This window comes from Brachyhypopomus gauderio, chromosome 1, assembly GCF_052324685.1.
Source record: "Brachyhypopomus gauderio isolate BG-103 chromosome 1, BGAUD_0.2, whole genome shotgun sequence".
NCBI classification, from domain to species: Eukaryota; Metazoa; Chordata; class Actinopteri; order Gymnotiformes; family Hypopomidae; genus Brachyhypopomus; species Brachyhypopomus gauderio.
In genome coordinates, this window is record NC_135211.1 from 8,466,289 (window position 1) to 8,484,045 (window position 17,757).

The 17,757-nt window shown below is 36.1% G+C and overlaps 2 protein-coding genes across 2 annotated transcripts in view; both read right to left on the bottom strand.

Moving 5' to 3' along the window:
* The window catches only part of LOC143481987 (homeobox protein Hox-C5a-like), a 51,384-nt gene extending 39,472 nt beyond the window's left edge, over positions 1-11,912 (bottom strand). The window contains exon 1 of the transcript XR_013122137.1: positions 11,544-11,912. The gene's annotated coding sequence lies outside the window, so the exon portion shown is untranslated. The remainder of the gene's footprint in view (positions 1-11,543) is intronic.
* LOC143481759 (homeobox protein Hox-C9-like) lies at positions 942-5,329 on the bottom strand. Its single transcript, XM_076979926.1, has 2 exons — positions 4,673-5,329; positions 942-3,564 (listed from the first exon to the last, which is right to left on the bottom strand). The coding sequence occupies exons 1-2, from the start codon at positions 5,214-5,216 to the stop codon at positions 3,323-3,325; spliced, it is 786 nt and encodes a 261-aa protein (XP_076836041.1). The 5' UTR covers positions 5,217-5,329; the 3' UTR covers positions 942-3,322.
* Positions 11,913-17,757: the final 5,845 nt, after the last annotated feature.

Sequence of the window (17,757 nt, forward strand, 5' to 3'; positions counted from 1 at the left end):
TATAAATAAATTTCATTTGCATACCATAATAATAACATAATAACATTAAGTGTTTTATAACACCTTGACCTCCGATTTTTAAAACACTTTTTGATAAGTGATGTGGCATAACAAAATAAATTGTGACTGCGATGAAAAATGTTTATGGATCATTAAAATCATTGTTTGATATGGTCATTTTACTTTTATTGACGGCAGCATGTCATCATCCTATTGAGAAATCTCGTTTAAATTAAATTTATTTAGGTGTCACTGTTATTTAATTAGAGTCTATTCAGAGTCAACCACAATTGTGTCCAATGAACAAACCGTAATTTTTGAAGTGTTGATTACCTTACTCAGTTTCCATGAATGAGGTCAAGCTAAGCTTGCCCCCTGCTGGTGAACAAGAGATGTTGCACATTAAGCAACGTTGCAAAATATCTTGGAAGGTATGTAGTGCACATGTATAACCTATATGCAAAAAGCGTCATTAACATTTTATTGCGACTTTTTGAATGTAATTTCTACTAATAAAAATTAAAGCATTTGAATGTAGGCCTACTTTTGCCTTGCCTGTAAGCTGCATGACTCTAATAAAAGTATAAGGAGAAAATGAAATGTTGGGATTTAACATAATTGCACAATTACAGCGGACAAATTGGGTGAATGGAAATATGTTCATGAACACTGGTTAAAACCCTTTTGCAAATAACCATTTTGAACATGCATTACAATTATTATTTTTTATACTATTATTATTTTTATTATTGTAATAGTAGTTTATACGATTTATAATGATTTATAATATTAAAAATGAAAGAATTTTGAATGCACTCAATTTTGCCTTGGCTAGCCTGCATGATGCATTTTGAATTTTGTTTTAATTTTGCATGCATTATTTCTGATGTTGTTATAGTATAATAATAGTGGCATAAGGTATATATCATAATAATAATTATATATTTATTTTTTCTAAAAAAAAATAATTAAAACAAGACAAATTCTCACTTAGAGAAAATCCCCAAAGGCTGTACGTGAATATGGGCCATGCACCTTTCATAAATGTAAGTAATATTAAAACCTTAAAATAAATGTACCTTAAAACTACATATTCCTTTTTAATAAGCTTCAGAAACGACTCTCAATACTAAATAAAGGTTTCTAATTGTTACTAACCAGCACAAACATAAAATCCATACAATTCTCTATTCCAGGAGTACATTTTTACCAAAAAGCGAATGATTAGCGACATCTAGTGTCCGCTTTACTGGGTCAATTTCACAACGACGTGTTCTTAGTAGACACAACGACTAGATTAGTTTGTCTGGACATTTGGACATTACTTATTAATATTCCTTTTCTGTTTTGATAAGCAACTGTAGACTCGAAAAGATTGATAATAAGTTGTAGAACCAAATTTCCGATCAGATTTTATTCACGAATATATTCGAGCAAATAGATCATGTTCGGTTGATTAACAGTGAAGATACCCTATTAAAAACCTTCTTATTACATTTGACATTAATCAGAAACCCCATTTTTACCCCATTTGCCAGAATAACACATTTTACCCCTACCCCTCAATGCCCTAAAAACATACCCGTTGGACAATTTTCAATAGTTAATAGTTTACATCACAGTAATCATTGTAAATTTGTAGGCAGTCCAATTAAAATCATCAGTGAATACACCATTGTATAGCATATAATTGCATACTAAAACAGTTTTGATCCACGCAATTTAATAACAGCTATTAAACCCACCCGCTAGATTTTTCGCCGCGAAGAGTGGGAGGGCCTTTCAGATGCGCCACAACCTTTGTTTCCACTGAACGGGACTGCGGGTGTGAAAAAGGGCAGACGCGTTTGTAGTAGACCAAAAGACAAGCGTAATAACCTCTTTGTAACAAGTGGAAGTGCTGCCTCCAATAAAAACAATAAAGTAATTTAGTCCAGACGTCTAGCCACTTCCCAGGTTTGCATTGTTTGATTACGTTTTAGGAAAGCAGAGCTGCCGGTTCGGAGTGGTAAAACCACATTGAGCCGAAATGTCCGACTAAGCAGAAACCCTCGCACGCTGTCAGCATTGTTTGGGTCACCCTTAAAAACTTTCCAGCATTTATGATGACAAAAAGGCACCAAAGTACTTTCCTAATTTGCTTGATGATTAAAGATGAAAAGAGAGGTAAAGAAGCAAATATATATTTTTTAGAAGTGTGCTGCAGCTACCGAATATTTACTTCAGGCTGTACATTAGAGTGTTCAGATTAATTAAGCTAACATGTTATATTGAGTTAAATATTACAATAACTGAACTCGCTACTCGTCCTTTACTCTCGGTCGATTAATGACAACGTTAAGGTCTCGGGGACGCTGCGAGTCGTTGGTAGTTGGAAGCACTTCTATGAGCAACTGCAACTGATTACAAAGGTTTTACAATAGTTTGAGAAAAGAGATCGCAGTCATACAAGATATCGCCCGAGTCCTTTAATTAAAGGCATTCAAATCAAATTCAAACCAATTAAATAAATGATCCGATTTATATTACCCTCAAAATCAAGCCGTCTCGCCCCCTGCAAATTAGAAATGGTGAAGGAACATTCAGGAAGTGGGTTCGAATGTTAGCCACAGTCCCAGCTGCATTTAATAAAAATCCCCCAGTCTACTCTCGCTACTATCGGAAATGATACTATTCCATTGATTGACGCAATAGCTCACATTTTCGCTTTTTTACATCCTTAGGGTTGAAAGTGGTAAATTAAAAGTCTTCTTGTCACTCGTGCGAAGGCTATTATGAAGGTTAGATTCGTTGTAAATATCACACCATTTATTTCTTATGTGTCATATGCAATCTCAATGGAACCACAACGTGTCTGACCACTAAATGCAGACACACGCCTTAACACGTTAATGTTAAATAACAAATATACAAATATATAGGCTACTATTAGAGATGAAAAGTGAAAATCCTATTTTGAACATTTCCTAAAGTAGCTGGTAGCCTAGTCTTCTAACATTAAATAGCCTAGCTTATAAAATTGCAACAGCTACAAAAATATCCAGGCCCTTAAATAGCCACAGACTACAAACAGCCTACATATTGTCTCATTTAGTAACATTTAACTGATACATAAAAGTAAAATAGAAAACACAGTAGCCTATGTATAGATTCATTTTCGACTATACAACGGTACGATATCATTTAAAGGAGTGTATTTCGCTTGTTTATGGTGGGTTGTGTCTAGGCCTATGTCCAATGGGCCACTACGAATAAGAGTTTCCTGAACAATATATAACTGGCCCTCGCTTCTCGCTCAGCGTTTCAGTCCACTGACCGAATACTACTCGCTGCTTTGTGCTTTATCTTTCTTCATTTTCTTCATTTTCATGCGTCGATTTTGAAACCAAATTTTGACCTGTCGTTCGGTAAGATTTAAAACACGCGCCATTTCATACCGACGGTCTCTGGTAAGGTACATGTTAAATAAAAATTCCTTTTCCAGTTCTAGGGTTTGGTATTTACTGTAAGGACACCGTTTCTTTCTCGTTGATCGCGCATGTATCCAATTGGCCACAGGGTTATCTGTAAAAAAAAAAACAAATGAGATCCATGTTGAGGTGCGCGCAATCTGCAGTCATATTTTTAATGTACAAATAAATTATCAACAAATACCCTATTACCCTATTTACAAATTACAGTGGCGCATTTCGTTCCTCTTTCATTTATATAAGCACTAGGCATTCCTGGCGCTTACAGGGACCTTGTCATAAAAATGTGACTATGTCCACTGGTTTTATTGGCTCATAAAATACTTAAAAGCCTTCAGTTTCAGGTATTCACAGGTCCTGTGGACACCTCTAAAGCATTCTGTTCTGGTGTTGGCTTGTATGAAGGACCTGAAATAGCCTATAATTATTTACATGTAACACTGTTGCCTGAAGGTATTTCCTTCATTCCTTGGGCACTGGACAGTGCGCAAATTCAAGGAATGAGCGCCCAGTGCCCAACAGCGGGGCGGCTTTAGATCTAAGGCCATTTTTGCAATTTCCCGAAGGGATCCGTCCCAAGGGATCAATAAAGCTCTATCTATCTATCTATCTATCTATCTATCTATCTATCTATCTATCTATCTATCTATCTATCTATCTATCTATCTATCTATCTATCTATCTATCTATCTATCTATCTATCTATCTATCTTTAAAATTGTGAAATTACCTTTTCACAATGTAATTGTGAAATTACATTTTAATTAAATTAAAATGACTAAACATGTAGGAAATATTTATATCTCCTAGTATATTATAACATAGAGAATTATCACGTGCGTAAAAACTAATGTGCAATTTTCTATAATTTCATCAAGAACTATAATGCACCAAACATTAAATAAATAATAAATTACTTAAAATGATAGTCCAGCGTTAAACATTCGGATTCTTGAACAGTACGATTCTGTGCTGATTCTCATTTCGGCCATAAAAGGGTAGTTTTCGGAGATTGTTCATTTTATAGCCACTTTATGGCTCCTGTCTGTTTACAGCCTTCAAGCCATTGGCATTTGGTCTGAAATGGTCTCAGACAGGAAGAGAGGTTTTCATTCAAAGGACACTGAAATTGAAAAATCCAAAGTTCTTTCTAGACGTTAATATTGCTTCTACAACAAAAGGGCAGACAGTGACAAACTTACTCGGATCTAACTCTGGTTTATCCTCTTTAATCGTGCCAGACATGAGTGCACCCACTTCTAGAGATGAGTTGATCTGTTTCGTCTTTTCCCTGGCATCCCTCGGTGGACTATAGTAATGCTCCGAGTTGCTGCGATCGTTGGCGACAACGCATTCGACAGGTCTGTGCTCTGGAAAACCATCAGATTTCAACCCATAAGGTCTGCTGTTGGTGCTCGGGTAGACGGGAAAAGATACGGCCCCTGAGATGGATTCAAGCCATGACCGCATATACCTCGAATCTGTGGCTAAATGAGGCTGGTGACCATAGGGATGGAATACCACGGTTGGCTGGGAATGTACAGGGGTCCAAGACGGGGTGAAGACAGGAGCTTTGGGTGCGACGCTGCACGAAGGAAATTCCGAGTATTCTGCTACGAGGGGCGATGGACGCGAGCCGGGTGGCAGTACCTCAGATGCCGAGAAACGTGTCATCAGTACTTCTTCGTTTTCGTCACTTACCAAGGAATCCATGTAATAATTGCTTATAGGACCAGTGGCTGACATGACGATATCTCTCGTCTTCTTAACATACAACAGATTATTATCAACTGTATGTATACTTTTTATGTGGTCATAGTACAATCAAGTCAGGTAATTATTGCTCTCGGGGACTTCTGCTTGCCATTGGCTGAAAGTGCCCACGTGATTTTATTTACTAAAAAATATTACACTGGCGATTAATGCGCGAGATCTCTTTGGATAGTAATGGCATCCATATTATACATGGCTAATATCCATTTGACTTCTATTCATTAATAACCATTGGTGCAAGTGGTCTTTTTCAAGAATAGACAACATTTCGATGCGTCCTGCAGCGTGAGGTACGTTAAACATTTTACTCGGGCACTATTTTCTTGCGTAATTACTATAATTTCTTTGTTAGCAAAATTTTAACTGAAAGATACCTTATTTTCAAATGTAAAATTGTTTTATGGTGAAGTAAATAATACATGTATTGAAGTTATGGCCTGTGTAGTAAATCGCAACACAATTATTTTGGCCTAATAAAACACGATTTTAAAAGGCACGTATATTTGCACCCGCCACTCACTTTTTAAACCAGCAAGGTTAAAGGAAAGTTATATGCTACGCCTAAATAAAGTTTAAAACTCTAAGAAAACGGACTGGAAGGACTATTACGTGTATGTAAAGCTTGGAACGCCTACAGCCTAGTTCAGCATCTGTTTCCCGCAGATTACTCTAATTGGAACCGCTTGAATTTTTTTAACATACGATGAGAAAACTAGAAAACATAAGAAGAAGACTGCAAATGTGTCAGAGCATCTCCTTAGACTAAAGGAGAATAATTTCAGCACCCTCGTGATAACTCTAAGTTTCGTCCCAAATCTACAAATCAGGGGTGAGTTTCCCAAAAGCGCTAAGAACGTTTTGGGAAACTCACCCCAGTAACCTTTTAGGAGAATCGTCTTAAAATATCTGTTTTCCCCTGCCTTTTGACATAATTCTATTATAATTTTACTGTGTTCAGATTTATGATTAGTGTTATCTTATTTAAAGGTAATACAGAAATGAATGGGGGAAATATTAGTACTGGTTTAGAAAATATAGCAACTGAATGATTTTCACTGTCCTAGCGATAGCCTACATCAATTATTCATTAAGACAGACATTTGGTGAATGAAACTTAACTTCTAGTTTCGATTATTGTGAGGAATCAACTTCGCACCGCAGTTGCGGACCGCTTCAGGCGTGAGGAATACCACTCTGCTTCCCTGTAGGCTATAGTGTGTTGAAAGGAAAATATAGGTCATTCACTTCTCATAATATTCCTAATGGAACGACATTGGTCCGTAATCTATTATAAAACAAACTCCCAATAATTGTATATGATTTTTTTTCGATATTCAAGTATTTGGTTGTGCTTTGAGACGAGCAAACAATATTAAATACAAAATGTATTACATACACAAAACATGTTGTTTCATGCGAAGTAGTAAAACTCAAGACTCGCTGCAGGATTCGAATAAGGTTGATCGTTTTTATTTAGACGTTATGATCACCTTTGGAATTGCGTCCACAAAATAAATCTAGCATCAAATATGGTATTTGTTCAAAACAGGGACTCAGCTCTTCATAACACCCTAAGCTCAAGCTCTATTCAATTTTTACATTAGGTGTTTATTACTGCATATTGTCAACTGATAAACGTAGTTCATATTGGCACAGCGCTGTGCTCACTTCTGAGGGTGCGTTCCTCAGAAGCTTCATAACGTATGTTGTTAACTTGATTTTAAGAATGTTAGGGAAGATTTCCCTAAACCCCGCTTGATTAAAATACTATGTAAACTTGCTCGTCCATCACGATTAACGCGACCCATTCATTTTCCTCAAAGACTTTTCTTTTGTATTGTTGAATGCAGTTCTGTACCTAAAAGCCAGAGGCCGCTAAAAGCATCAACGATGCATTCGGTATGTGCAAGAAAAGTGAAGAAGAAGAAGAAGAAGAAGAAGAACAACAACAACAACAATCTGGACATTTATACCGTTCACAGTGTGTTCACAGTGTGTCTACAGACTCTTCCTCCCATTTGTTATTTTCTTTGTGTGTTTTGTAACGTGAATGCCGGCAAAAACGAACGCATCTCTGACGTCTTTAGGGGAATAGACGCAAGGAGTAGAAACTCGTTTTAATGACAGGCTGGTGCTTTCACATTACCATGTAATTATCCTAGGGTTAGGTTAAATCGTGTTTATTAGGTCTATTATTAAATGGACAGGCTGCAAACAACACTTTTTAATGTGTTATTTCCTTTTTTGCTGTTGTTTTGTTTTCTTTTTTTGAAAGAGGCACTGGAAATAAATGGCTGTGAACCAATCTGAAACATTTTTGAAGGCTCATTACTTCAAAGAAAAAAAAGACATGCACGTTGCAAAATGCTTAAACGTGATATTCTGCATGTCCATATTGCACTGAAAAGCAAAACTATGATGTGTCTGGCCTTTTAATCTTTTATTTGTTTTCTAAAAAGGTATTTGTCCCACTCATTATCAGTGCTGAGAAGGTGGCAATCCCATAAATGAATCAGTAGTGAAGTTTAACAGTCCAAAAAGGCACGCACACCTGCACACTTCTTAAATCAGTTAGAGTGCACAAATGTTTCCATAGATCATATGATTGTTTTACTTATTTCCAATGTACCCATTACATATCTTAATTATAATGTTTCAGACTGCTTATCTGTACCGAGAGTGCTGAAATGAAGACTGTGAAGGAGATCATGCCTGTGCATAATTACTATTATTTCAGTAATAACTACTTTAGAAGGTGTAAAGGTTTTCTTTCTGGTAACTGTAGGCCTAGGCTACATGTTGTATATTTGACAGAGCAAAGCCAATGGATCTGTTTTCAATTAGGGATGCTCTAATCTAATCTGGTCCAAGGGCGGGGTCAACTAAGAAAAACTTTAAACATGGGCAGAAATGTTCCAAAAGCATTTTGAAAACATTTGCAAACTCATTCGTTCTTAAATTTTGATTATTGATTTTAATTTTAATATTTAGGCTTGTTAACAGCATATATGAATTAGATGTTGGTGTTAGATTTTTTTTGTCTACAATTAAGAAATAAAATCAAAATATTCTCTATTGTGGAACTCTTTTTTTCTTCTTAAAATATATTGCTATTTGTCTAAGTACTTATGTCTGTATCTACATGTATACTGAGAGGTTCATGGTGATGGTTAATTTAGCAGATGTTTTTAGTAATTATAGCATTGAAAATGTTTTTTTTTCATTAATACAGCCTATATACACTTGAGAAAACAACTCAAGTGTATTTTTTTTCTTGCTATTTGTATACTTGGTACTACAAGAATTCTGGACTATTGCCAACATACAAGGAGTATAGGAATATGTGTAATGCAGAAATATTGCTTATGGAATATATAAATCTGTTTTTTTCTACTGCTCATGCTAGCTGAGATTACTGCAATGTTTCCCGAGTTTAAATACTCTCCCAAAATGGAGATATAAATAATTGTTTGCCCAATTATAGCCTGCTACCATAGAAATCATTAAATATAATTAAAACCTAAAGGTGAGTTTGATTTTTAACATTCAGAATGCAAATGATCTACTTAAAGCTACTTAAGGTCTTTAAGTCTTCCTTTAATAACCTTTCAATGCAGAATACCGTGTATTACCTTCTGCATGCTAACTTGACTAATTTAAAATATAACTATTGGATGTATCATTTTAGTGTAATAAATTTCTCTCTCTCTCTCTCTCACACACACACACACATACACACACATACACACCACGCTTACTGTTTACATGTTTTAGATTGTTGATAAATGCTGGAAATCGAAAGAATCATACTCAACATACTCTTCTATGTCCTGCATACCTCAACTTACTCTTCTAAGTCCTGCATACCTCAGCATACACTTTTACGTCCTGTATCCCTCAACAACTGCATGGATGAACAATATGTTTGGCGTAAAGATCAGATGCAGATTTAAAACTTTGCTTGTGTTCATGTCTTGGGGCGAGGCTGCCGTGTTTGTTCCAATGATTAGATACTGTGGTTTCGTTGTTTGTGTTCATTATGACTAACATTATGAGATAAAACTAACATTATGAGATAAAAATGAAAATAAAATAAATAAACCATAAAACAAGACAACTTTAATTATCTCATTGTTTTGTTTTTATTTAAAACACAGACGCTGGTTATTTAACCTATGTCTCAGCATGCATGCCATAGACTACCAGTGCTTATTCCAGCAAGCTGCAAAATGTTGTTTACTGGTAGCCTTAATGAGTTGGATAACATTACAACTCATAAACACATTGAAAGCCTCTACTCGATCCTGCCATGAAGCTCCCTACATTCTAAAGCAATTTAGAATCTGGCAGTAACTCTAAAGTGCTGCTGTTTCTCCATAGTAATATATAACATTGACAAAAAGTGAAAAAAATTAAAAATGTATTAAAAATGAGAACATGCTTAAATTACACAAAAGGCATTGTTTGCCATTGTTTAAAGGATATGTAATGTCATTTAAAACAAAGCTGAAACTCAAACTTAAGTATTCACTGCAGTCCACAGTTTCTGCCAACTGCCAAGGTTGCTTCCCAAAAATACCTCAAGAAACTTTTTTTAACCTTTAAATATTTTCTGCTATGTACATTTATAACATGCTGTCAGAACACACATTTAAATGGATACTCAGACTGGAATAGTGAACACTTAATTATGTTACTTCAAGTCAGTCTTCCATATTTAAAGCATTACAGCACTATTTGGTACTGGAAATATTCCTTGTCTTCAGTTCGAAGTAGGTGGCACATAGGAAAATGAAATTATCATTTAATGTACAAACATTTATTACAAACCAACGAACATACTTTTTTTTCTCATTGTAAATGAGTAAAATTAAATATTGCAGTTAATATACTGCAGTAAATATTTTAAGGCCACTGCAGGGGAAACTCCATGGTAAAGATAAGCCAGGACAATTTGTGCAATTAACTTCAAATCAGATAATTACATAATATGTGCTTACATAAAGCATCTGGTATATAATAAAGCAAACTTCCAGACGTTTTCAAAATGATTTCAAGTTCCAAAGCTAATTGAGAAATGTACCATGTATTGTAATTCATAAAAGGGTCCCATCTATAAAAATCCCATGCTACTGAATACATCAAATCAAAATGAATTAAAAGTATATTTAAAACAATCAAAAAACATTCTTAGTACAATTTCAGAAGCGAGACGAGCACGCCCTAAAATATTTGTGCAAAGTTGGGACATTTTGACGGCCAATGGCGGTTAGGCCAAACTGCAGTGCCCAGACAGGCTGAACTGTTCTCGATCTCTCTCTATTCCTCAACAAGCTGTCCTAAGTCCAGTATAGCTCAACAATCAAACAGAAAGAAACAGTTCTTTCCAACCCCTGTGCGGTTTACTGCCCCAATTCACCCACCGACGACTATAGAAATCCTTGAGTGGCACATAAAACCAGCAGAGATGGAAAGGGAACAGGTGGGGGTCCTGTAGATAACAGAGGCGACAGTGGTTCATTTACAATGCCATTTGCGGAGACTACGAGGGTAATTTAGTGGAAATGGACGCCCTTGATGAAGGCGAACTGACGTAATCAAGGCAGTTTCTTGTTGCCGAGCCAGGAAGTCAATCCCAACAACATGAAACTACCTAAACCACGCATCAGCTAAACGTGAAAGGCTATCCAATGCATGATGTTCAGATGTTATGCCAAGAACATCACCAACATATTATAAATCAAACCCGTCTTCTTTGAATTAAGATAAAATCGTTCTATACAAATGCGTATCAACACGGCTATAATTTACATGGTTACGATTCATCTTTGAATTCAACTAATAAACAAGGGGCCTACATTAGAAGGTTATGAATAATAATAATAATAATAATAATAATAATAATAATAATAATAATAGATACCATGTACCAAATCAAGAAATAGTTTAAGAACCACTGGGCAATACCATTCGGTGGCGCAATTCAAAACCATTATGACAAGGCTCAGCATGATCTAGTTAATGTCGCATAACCTTCTCTGATCCACCGCAATATTTACCCTTTGTTATAGTTCAAAGTCCATACGGTTTTAAAAGTAAATTGATAATTACAGGGCGAAAAGTATTGCTGGACTTCCCTCTGCACAAACTACGACAACAAAAGAGGGGAAAATATCCGCAGTATGGCTACATAATCCACAGACAACTAAGTAAATGCCAGGTGTACACGAGCAAGCAAACTTGCTGTCGACCGTACTATCATCCGAAGCATAGAAAAGTAGTGCCAGTATCTGGTCCTACCTTTGTGTCCCCGGCTAGTTCATTCCGTTTTCTTGTATTCCTCCGACAGTTCATACGCCTCATCCACTCCCTTCTATCTCTTATTTTGGGATTTTTGTTCCCCAAATCATCCAAAAGCGGCAAGTTCCACAGTCGTCATATCATATTGGGGAAGAGGCCCTCTTTGTACACCGTATGGAAGGAGCTCCGTCGCCGAATTTCGCTCAGTCTCTAAGCCCATCCTTCTCTTCACCTTTAAGACACTTTACTGCGGCTGCAGCGTATTGTAATGTGCAGATCATAAAACTCAGCTCCGGAGCTCCAGGATTAACACAGTGACATTGATATTTTATTCCCTTAACTTATTATAGTCACCTGGATAATATTTAAATCAACGTTATGGCTGGTTCTCCAATCTTTGTTTCTCTCTCTTCCTATCTCTCTCTCTCTCTCTCTCTCTCTCTCTCTCTCTCTCTCTCTCTATCTCGCTCTCTATCTCGCTCTCTCTCCTCAAATTCCCCAGATGCTCCTTGCCTTTTGTTTAAAAAAAGTTTGGAAAGTTTCAGAAAATCAGTTTTTAGATTTCTTGAAAGTCCCTCTCCCTGTATTTATTATTTAGCTATCTTGCGCACATTTTTCTTTGCCTAACTACAAGTGAGTATGAATATCACTTGTACAGTGGAATTTCGTGGTATTTCGTTTACTTACGGTAATAAGCACTGAACTGATGTCAGATAGCTAAGTAATCAATTTTCCATCTGAAAAACAAGGTAATTCCAAAAAGAAAATTATTGTAGTAGCACATTACACAACCAATACATAGGCCTACAGAAATAAAACTTTACATTATTAGTTAAAATTGAAATAATACCTGACTGGAACTTAAATCGTCATGAACAAACTACGAGCTATACTGACATAATTCGCTATCTGTGTTATTTACTTGTTCGTTTGGTATTCTTCGCCTGGGTGAGTCTCTTCTGTAGGTACCTACGTGGGCTAAAACTATGATGAAGAAATATGGTGAGAACTCGTAAATGACTCGATTTCGCCACCATTCGCCGTACAGTAAATACAACACATCTAGACAGCACATTTAGAAGGCCGTGATTTGGACAAGAAACCCCTGCACATAATATAACCAATAGCCTATGGAAAAAGAGAAAAGAATTAAAAGCAAATTACGACGAAGAAATAATTAATAGGTTGTAGACGACATGCTGACGATTCAAATCTTGTATTTAGTTAAATAGAAAGCAAAGTTAATCAAATAAAAAATAGCAGAATACATAAATTTATGTAGATATTTTATCGGTAAATAACTGAAAATATTTCTGTCTGCTCAGTTGTGCCATGTTTCCTATTACATTTTCGCTGAATTATATGTGTTTTTAAAGGAGATTTCAGATCATGCATTGTGTAATGTCAAGACATGTAGCCTATACGATACGCAGGGATACAGTATATACCCAACAAGAAAGCAGAGTATAACTGAACATTTTTGTAGGGGAAAATGCAATTCAGTTCTATTAAAAAATCAATCGGTACGGGGTAGTTTCGCGTATAGGAGGGGCTTTGAGTTTTGTATGTTCAACGTTATGTATCCACTAGCGACCAAGGTGCTCATCTTTTGTCGCCATTCGTAGCACATTTCTCTAATGAACATATCATCTCGCTAGCTAGGTAGGCCTAAAATGTTAGTATTTTAGCTTATCTAGTTTGCTGTGTAGCTAGCGGGCTTAGATAGAGAGTTAGCTACCTTCAGTGATTAGCACCTTTCTGTAATGAGCAACCCATGCAGCACAACATCGCCACAATAAAACAATGTGTGTGTGTGTGTGTGTGTGTGTGTGTGTGTGTGTGTGTGTGTGTGTGTGTGTGTGTGTGTGTGTGTGTGTGTGTGTGTGTGTGTGTGTGTGTGTGTTGGTCCTGTAGCCAACAAAATTCAATGCTTTGATCAAACTGTGTATCTCCTTGTTCATTTCTAGAAGATAACCTTCTAGCCTTGTGACTAGGGAACTTAAAAAGATGCATCCTTGATTAGAATGCGGGACAGAAAGGTAGGTAAATATCAACCAACATGCAAAGCTGTAGTATATACAACTGAAATCCATTAAGTCAGTTACTATATGCATATATGGTTTATTCATTGCTGTCTTAAAGGTTCAATTATTTTTGCTTTTTTGCTATATGTTCTTTGGAATGTAAGTGGTTGTCAGATAATTACAGTTATTGAATGGGTGGAATACTCCTTTTGTTTTCTTTTCATGCATTGATTAGCTAGGCTTAGGGTTAGTGACAGTGCCATGGTGCAGATCATTAAATATTTTTTAAATAGATTTATGTGGCCTTTTTGGCACTAGATACTATTGCTAATACAGATACAAAAATGACAACTTGACAACAATTATTTATCACTTTCAGGTTGTGCTCCTTGTAATAAGTCTCTTACTACTCTTACTATGTATTTAAGGTGAAAACAATGATGGATAAGAATAAGATAGATAGATAGATAGATAGATAGATAGATAGATAGATAGATAGATAGATAGATAGATAGATAGATAGATAGATAGATACATACATACATACATACATACATACATACATACATACATACATACATACATAGACTTGTGACATAGACACTTGTGACATTATGGTAATGATAATGGAATAGATTTCATTCAAAGGCCAATCCTGTTGAACAAATAAAAAACGTATATTGCACTTCCATGATATAATTCAGTAACATACGTTTAAAAGCAGCTGCAAATCAATTTTGTCTCATACAAAATGTAGGCATGGATCTGCCTCTGCAAGATTTCATTTTTAGTAACATTCTGGGTGTCCATGTATTCAGCACTGATAGGTGACCTATATATTGGAAGGTAATCTTTACATTTATGTACCCACTAGTCATTGCGTTCCTTACACCAAAAACAACAAAAAACAAGTACGCAACAGAATTGGATACCAGAAAATCTTCTGTTTAAACTAGCTACAGTCTTTTAAAAACTCAATAACTGTCAAATAGCAAACGTTTTGCGCCTGTGCTTCCTCAGTAGGTTATTACCTTTAGTCTTGATATAGGATTAGCGCTCCACTACAATCCAGGTTGACACCATTCTCTGGCCTGAGTTTCATCATACCGGCGTCTGGTGTAGACTTGGCAGGTGTCGACAAGTTTCCGGAGCGCCTTGCTCTAATTCAGGAAATCGTTTGTGGCTATTCATATCAGTCATTTAACTGTAAATGCACTCTTCGGTCATATCCATATCGATGTCGAGCCAACGGCGTACAAGCGCTATGTCTGCTGATGGATATGGATGATGAAAATTTAACCGGGTCTACGGACTGTTGAACGGCACAAGCTTTGTGGTTTTCACGTGAAGTGTCCATCTGCGAAAATTTTATGTGGTGTGAATAAGGTTCGACTGTCTGAGTTGTAGCCAGAGGTTGTTCACGTAAGGGAAACTCCAGTCCATTATGTGTCACTATTTGGCCTACTGAAAGTCAGGTTCGTTCATTTCGCATCTGCCGGAATAGTTCTCACTCCTGCAAGCAAGGATCATTCATTTTGTTATACGCACTCGACTGGGTTCGTGAGTTTTACAACAAAGTTTTTTCCTTATAAATTTGCTTACGGATTTGAGCATGACAAAAGGAGGAAAAAGGGGCATACCACGTGACTAAGAGGCCAACGAAGGCAATGAAAGTGGCACTGATGAGCCAGACAGAAAGAGGCGTCACAGGATGAAGTTAGTACATTTCTATGCCTTTTTGCGGCATAAGAGCGCCATCATGGAGGCCACATGTTGTAATTGCAGTAGATCCCACAAATGGTAAAAACAAAATGAATCCTGTTTTACATTTTTCTGCTATTGTAATCTCGTTTCAGAAGTTATGTTAAACAGTATATAACTTAGTACAGCTAATCATGCAAAAGCAGAATTCTTCTATAATTCAAATTTTAATAATTAAATGTTGCCTTAAGAACTATTAAATATTAAAAACGTTTTAAGTGCATGCAGATTTGTGCTATTATTAAATAAAATTAAATACAAGGTTGTAGACTTGGTTAAATACTTTCTGAAATATTTTTGATCTCACAATTCATTTGTATGATTTACAAATTCTTATTTGTTACAAATACAAAATCTGCAATGCTATTCTTTATTTATGCAATGCTATTCTATAATTAGTCATATAAAGGATGCCATTTTTCGATAGGTCAACTAGCTTATGTACGGACCTAAAGAAATTTTATTGTTAATATGTTTTAAATTATACCTATCGTAAGTCATTTTACAACAATCAAAGTAAAGTCGAACTTACCGTAGGGGTGAAAAAATCTACTGTGTAGATTATTGGTATTTCCTATCATTCTTGGAAATGCTATATGTTCTTTTATCATGGATTTTTTCACCATTTGAAAAAAATGACAATGACCCTGACATTTACCTTATAATTGATTTTCATGTCATAAAGATGATGCCAAAATGTCAGTGATAGATGAATGGCAGATCTACTAAATTCAGTTTGGAAACATTTTGAAATCAGTGACTTGTATGTATGCTGGCTCTAGGGCTTTTATTGCTTGCATTGTATTGGATAAAGTACACTCAGTCGCCAGGAAGGAGATATCTAGTGTTGCTAGGTCACTTACAAATTCCAAATTTGGAAAAGTGTATTGAAAATATCAGTGAATCTCTCGTGAATTGTAATGAAATTCGAAGAGAAAACTGTTAGAGTCTTTATTTGAATATTATGTATTATGGTGACATTGGAACCGACCTCAAATTACGCCTGATCTTGATGTTTGGCAGAGTGCGGCAAGGTTTACACGAATGTAGTAGCTTCTCCAGCATCCCATTTTCTGAGCTTTTAATGTTTTTATTGGTTTTGCATGAATTCTTCTTGCCAATAATTCAAAATGAAGTTTAATAAAGTGTGCTTGGGCTTGAAGAATCAAAACACAAATGCTTCATGAAATATCTTTGTTTTACCTGCCTATGTGAAAAATAAATAAACTTGTCTTGCCATATATTTTATTTGTGAAAGTGTACGGCTCTTGAGATGTTCTACGTAGTGTTCATTATCATCGATTTAAATAAGCTACCAATTCATGTGCTTTCATAAAAGTTGCACGATCCTCTTGTATGAGTCCCATTCGTCTTCTCCTGGATTCCTCCGCCTTTGATGCGCCCGCTGCTCAACCACAGCGGGATACTGTGTCATCGACGAGTAGCCATATTTGGTCTTATATAATTAGAATAACGTTAAACACATAGCCTGTAGATACAGGCGAGCTGCTTGCAATTAAACATTTCCAAAGGCCTATGCTTAATGAAACTAAACCTCCACATCGTGTAGGGCCAAAACGTTAGCCTGTGGTTTTTATACATCGTACTTGAACGAGGTTTAAGAAAACTGAACCACAACCGTATTGTGAATTGTCGCCTTTTAGCAATGTTATATATCATGTTTGTAACATTAAATATCCACATAAACATTAAATCAAATTAATTAAAAAATTCCCGTTATATAGTATAAGCTATTGTGTCAAATCTGAAAAATCTGAAGGCAATTACTGGAATGTCTTTTTTATAGTAATATTCTATAGGAAAACAATGCAATAATGCTACACTTCCGCACTAGTAACTATGCCCATTGCCCCAGCAACCGCCGCTGGGCAAAATAACGGTCTATGTGCAGAACCTTTGGGAACGGCTTTCCGGATTTTGCCTTGCCATAATCAATGTCTATATGCATTAGCGCATTTGGTGCAAAATTGGCGACAGTCAGCATTTACCCTTAGTTTATTATGTCTTTTCGATACCCATAAAGAGCTTTCGTGTCATCGACGTCTTAAAAGTACAGGGTGACATTCTTCTTAAAACATTCCTGTTTATATTTTAGCGCCCTACAGAGATCAATTCAGATAGATTCCACAGCAACGTGAAACGAAACTTACAAAGATTGTATATTTCAAGGATAATAGTAATGTATGCAGATGCAGTTCATATTCCTCACGAAATGTGGCTCTTCCTTATACTAGTGTAAGTCCATGCTGTCCTCATAACACAAAAACAGATCTTGCTCATCATAGAAGCTTTGCCGTGAATCAACAAATCCATTCTTATATATCAAGCATATGAAAGTAGTCTTTTTCTGTGCCCAAGGACTATCACTCACGGAACTATTTAATGATGGCTCCTCCTTTGCTGCGACG